This window comes from Macaca fascicularis, chromosome 19, assembly GCF_037993035.2.
Source record: "Macaca fascicularis isolate 582-1 chromosome 19, T2T-MFA8v1.1".
NCBI classification, from domain to species: Eukaryota; Metazoa; Chordata; class Mammalia; order Primates; family Cercopithecidae; genus Macaca; species Macaca fascicularis.
The window spans coordinates 49,137,080-49,142,490 of record NC_088393.1 but is presented as its reverse complement, the minus strand read 5'-3'; the positions used below and the strand labels follow the sequence as shown (position 1 = coordinate 49,142,490).

At 50.2% G+C, this 5,411-nt stretch overlaps 1 protein-coding gene across 1 annotated transcript; it reads left to right on the top strand.

Moving 5' to 3' along the window:
• The first annotated feature begins 509 nt into the window (after positions 1-509).
• On the top strand, positions 510-4,496 carry LOC107128286 (uncharacterized). Its single transcript, XM_045379548.3, has one exon. It carries the CDS (start codon positions 889-891, stop codon positions 1,462-1,464), a length of 576 nt encoding a protein of 191 aa, XP_045235483.2. The 5' UTR covers positions 510-888; the 3' UTR covers positions 1,465-4,496.
• The last annotated feature ends 915 nt before the right edge of the window (positions 4,497-5,411 follow it).

The following is a 5,411-nucleotide window of genomic DNA, read 5'->3' as shown; positions in this document are numbered from 1 at the left end:
AGGCATTCAGTTGAGGGCATTCAGTTGTCTTTTTCCATCCTGTCTGTTTCCCTGAAAAAAAAAAAAATTCATATTCCAGTGCCTATCCGTGGGATCCTTCACGTTCTTTGACATTAACCAGAAACCAAAAAGAGAACTCACCTTGCTTTTCCCACCCCGTGCCCCTCTGGTACTGGCGAATGCCTCTCCCTCCCCCCCACATGCACACACGCACACACCCCAGTGGTGGGGTTCCTCGAGATGGCATCCCCATCAGGGTCCATGTGGTGGGACAGTGCCACAGCCTGTGGTCCCCATCTGAGAGGGTGCGGTGGTGGCCACCAATCCCACAAGACCTCCACAAGTCTTGGCTGGACCCTGTGTTTGACCAGCCCTGGACACATCTCCACTGACGACGGACAGAGGAGAGACGCCACTGGGAGCCACCCTGCCCTCCTGCTATTGTGGAGGCCAACAAAGTTTTGAACCAAAAACCAAAAAAACAGAAACAAACAATAAATTTAAACTAGAAAAAAAGAATTTATATATATATATACGTATATATATATATAAAAGGGAAAGAAGATGAGGACTCTTCAAGAATAAGACGGAACCGCGAGGCGGAGCCAAGCCCCTGCACCGGTGGCCCTTGTTCCCCGAGGCGGACAGAAGGACGGATGCTTCTTTCTCTTCACAAATACCTCATGGACGTCGTCTTTGGGAAAGCCGGAGGGGGCGGCTGGGGCAGGGCCTGCCCCTTGGCCAGGGCAGATAGAAGCAGGTGGGTGGGGCTGAGAGAGGGTGTCAGGGACAGGGGTGAAGAACCCCAAACTCCCCCCCCAAATCAACTGAAAAAGCTTTAAAAAAAGAAAGACAGGAAAAAAGGGAGTAAGAAAGCAAAAAGAACAGATGAAGGAAAACTTAACTTTCCGGTGGTTTGATTCCTCCTTTGATTTCTTTTTCGGTTCTCTTTTGTCTGTCCTCTCTCCTCTCCTTCCTCTCTTCTCCCTCCTTCCTCTCTCCTCCGTCTCCCTTTGCTCTCCTCTCTCCTCTCTCAATCTTGTTCTTTCTGTGTCTCTCCTCAAACCAAAGTGTTGCAGTGAAGGACACGAGCCATTGAAATCAGGGTGGGGCCTGACAGCCACAGTGTGGCCCCCGCCCCTCGCTGGGCAGGAGCAGAGAGAGGGGAGAGCCCTGAGACCACAGGGCTTTGGCCTGGGCAGCTTCCACGTTCTGCCGGACACTTTGAGGAGAGGCAGATGGAGCCCCAGGCCTCAGCGTTCTCTTTTTTCTTGTCTCCCTTCTCCCACCCGGGAAATGAAACTGTTGGGCTGGGCCACGGAGGCAGCAGAGACTCAGCCATTGCAGGGGCCTCTGGGTGCCTTGTCCGGGCAGTGGTGGAGTAGCCGCCCCTCCCACCCCTGGCACGATGGGGCCTGGCACCTTGTTGACCCATCCTCGCCGGAATGTAAGCATCTCCGCTGAATGACTCCCTGCCCTTACCCTACCTCTGAGTTTGTCCATGTTTATTTCCTGAAGAGAGAAGGGACTGGCAAGAGGGCCTGGGCCCCAGCCCAAGGGTGGAGAGGGGGCCAAGGGCTCCTGACCAAATAGGAAGGACATTTGAGCAGAGCAAAATGAAAGGAATTACAACCAAAAACCCCCTCCGAGAAGACAGGCAGCATGGAAGGCATGGTGGAGATGACTCAAACAAAAACTATGATTCTAGACCAAAAAGGAAAAAAAAAAAAAAAAAAAAAAAGGAAAGAAAATCCAGGACTCACCACCACCCACTTCATCCTGCTTCCTCCCCATCAAGTCCCACCACCTGGGACCTCTCCCCACCCCAGTATGGGGTAGTGGGGCAAACAGACGAGGAGGAGCAGGGGGCAGGGATGGGGCAGATGCCCTGACGTTGGTGGAGGGAACCCTGTGCAGCCAGGGGTGCTGGGGACCCTCCCCATCCAACCCTCACACCTAGGAAAAGAAAAACAAGAAAAAAGAAAATTCCTGGGAGGGGGAAAAATAACCAAATCCCAAGCTTTAACTACAGCTGTGAAACCAAATATTGGGAAGGGGGTAGGAGGGAAGGAGGGGCAGGTGAGCCCCAGGTCTCCCCCCTGGGCCCCCCTCCCCCGAGGACTCGAGATAAGGCACCAAATACCTCATAGAACTTTAATGTTAAAAAAAGGAAACCAAATATCGTTGGCTGGGGGCCAGCCAGGGCAAGGGGCTGGGGGGCTGGAGGGAGCCAGGGTTGGGAAGGTGATGGGGGAATTCATGCCCCCCACCCCCATCTGCCCCTTCCACTCTGGTCCCCCGTCTCGACTCCGGGAAACAAAACTATCTCATCGTTTTTATTTTGTGGTCTGTACAGAGCCTGTGTCCGTGTGTCTGTGTGTGAGCGAGAGAGTTGGAGGGCTGGGGAGCTTTATGTGGGGGATGGGGAGGGAAACCCCAGGCTAGGCTATGGGCTAGGTTAGGTGTCCGAGGTTGGGAGCTGAGGGCCTGGGCTAGAAAGAGAGGAGAGATGAGTGGATTGGAGCAGTGGGGAGCCCTCTGAATTTCTCTTCTCCCCAACCTTGACCTCCTACTTAAGGGAGGGACAGAGACTGGGTCTACCCTAATGGTGGGCCTTTTTATTGTGCCAAAAAAAAAAAAAAAAAACTGATGCCAGTAACTAAACCACCTCTCTCTGTTCTCTTCTGGGGGGTGGGGTGGGTGTGTGTGTGTTGGGGTGGGTAGGGATGGGGAACCCAAGCCCCAGTAGGAGTTGGGGCTGAGATCAGGAGGAGGGGAAGGATATGAGTTTTCTACCCATCTCCCCGGAGAAGGCCATGATGGGCTCTCCAAGCCCTGGGGAGATTTGGCGAGGGACTAGCCAAGTCAGGGTGACCTCTTGACCTGACTAGTTTTTCTAACCCACCCGAATACCAGGGTGCCTCTCTCTTCCTCTAGCCCAGGGTAGGGGGACCTGAGTGAGAGAGTGAGACAGACAGCAAGATTGAGACACGCGGGCCCCCACTGGTCTCTGAGTGGGAAAGGCAAGTGCGAGAGATAAAGGCCTCCAAGAGAAAAAAGAAACAAACCAAAGATTTAACCATTTAAAAAAAAAAAAAACCCACAGACAACTCCGCTACCTTTTTATACGTTGGAAAAAAAAGTGAAAAAAATTTAAAAATAAAAATAAAAAAAAAATACACAAAAACTCCAAGCCGCAGGTCCTTCATGCGGTTTAAACTTTGACCTCAGCAGTCTCCAAAGCAAGACGACGATGACAAAGGCGGAAACAAAGAAAAAATAATGTATATTTTTAAGTATTTGTCCTTGAATTGTTAGCTCCTTGTTAAACAAACAAGAAAAGGAGAGAAAAATCCAGAGAGAAGTGTTGCTGGGATGGAGACGACTATTTACTATGTCTGTGACCCCTCCCTTTTGCCTCCCTCCCCTTCCTCTCTTTCCTGTCCTCTATCCTTGCTGCCCCTCCCCCAACCTGTCCCCCAAACCCAGGGGCTCAGTATTTATTTATTTATATAATTGCAGGGTGACTGGGGGCCTCTCTCAGCAACTCATAGAGGGCCTTTGGATCATGGTGGGGTGGGGAAAGAGTGAGGAGTCTTTGGGAAGAGCAGGGGCCTGAACTTTGATCAACTCCTTTCTGGCCTCTTGCCCACTGCTGCCACCATCACCTTCCAAATCCAGGGCTGCACTAGGGCAAGGTGACCACCCTACCTCGTAAAGACCTGATTGGCGCAGCCCGTTCTGGTGTGGGTGTCTCTCACCGCCCAGAATGACTAGGTTGGAATGGAGGTGGGTGAAGTTGGAGGGGGTGGCAAGTACAAGGCAAGGGTGCCCAAGAACTGGCATCCAGAAATCAGCCCCAGAGTAGACCTGTCTTTCCTCCATCCTCACCAAGTTAGCCTCCCTTTCAGTTCCGTCTGACCCCTGTGTTGGTAGCCCCTTCCTTCCCTTCCTGTACCCCCTCCCTGTCTCTTCTCGTGGTAGCGGGTTAGCGTTTCAGTGTTCTTAACTCCAATCTGCTTGTTCATTGTACAATGTGCTTCTTTTAAGGCCCCATTTTTGTAACTTGAGTGTGTCATTCATCTGGACAACAAACATCAAAAAATAAAAAATTAAAAACTGTACAGAGAGAAATGATGCCTGCTCTCCCTTGGTCTCCTCTCTGTCCTGGGAAGAGTGGTGAAGACATCAGGGTGTGGGGTTGGAGATCTGTATGCTGGGGAGGGGAGGGCTTTACTTCTGTTCCAATAGTGAATGTTCACAGTCTGGGCAACAGAGTGAGAACTCTTCTCTACAAAAGCCCCCAAAACTCAACTAGGCGTCATGGCGTGTGCCTGTTGTCTAGTCCTAGCTACTTGGGAGACTGAGGTGGGAGGATGGCTTGAGCCTGGGATGTCAAGGCCGCAATGAACCGTGATCATGCCACTGCACTCCAGTCTGAGTAACAGAGAGAGACCTTGTTTAAAAAATAATAATAATAAATAAATGTTTAAAAATAGTGAATGTTTGTTTGGAAGTAAAACCTGCACAAATGTTCTTGCCAAAGAACCGTCTTTGAATTCAGGATGAATTCACATTTCCGAATTCAAATCTCAATTCTGCCGTTCTATGACCTTCAATATGTGAGTTTCTGTGTCCTCACTGTAAATTAGGGACAATACCTACCTCACAAGGTTGTAGGATGATGGTCTAAGTAAAGTGCTTAGGACTGGGCTCCAGCACACTGTCTTCAATAAATGAGAACTATGAGAAAGGCAGGAAACCAGCAAGTACCTCCCCATTTCCATCCCTGGATGCTTCCCTAGAGGACTAAAGAGACTCTTCAAAACCAGAGTTTCAATTAACACATTAAAAAGTTTCAGCCTCACAAATTGTCAAATAAATTAACAGAAGAGTTATACGTCATTTTTTCACATCACCAAAAAAATGCAAAAAACAAAACAAAACGCCAGGCACGGTAGCTCACGCCTGTAATCCCAACACTTTGGGAGGCTGAGGCAGGCGGATCACCTGAGGTCAGGAATTCGAGATCAGCCTGGCTAACACGGTGAAACCCCATCTCTACTAAAAATACAAAAATGCTTGTAATCCTAGCTACTCAGGAGGCTGAGGCTAGAGAATAGCTTGAATCCGGGAGGTGGAAGTTGCAGTGAGCCAAGATTGCGTCATTGCACTCCAGATCAGGCGACAGAGCGAGATTCCATCTCAAACAAACAAACAAACAAACAAAAACCAGGCCATGTGCGGTGGCTCCTGCCTGTAACCCTAGAATTGAGGAGGCCAAGGCAAGAAGAACCCTTGAGCCCAGGAGTTCAACACCAGCCTGGGCAACATGGTGAGACCCCATCTCTACAAAAATTGAACAAAATTGGGCCAGGTGTGGTGGCTCATGCCTGGAATCCCAGCACTTT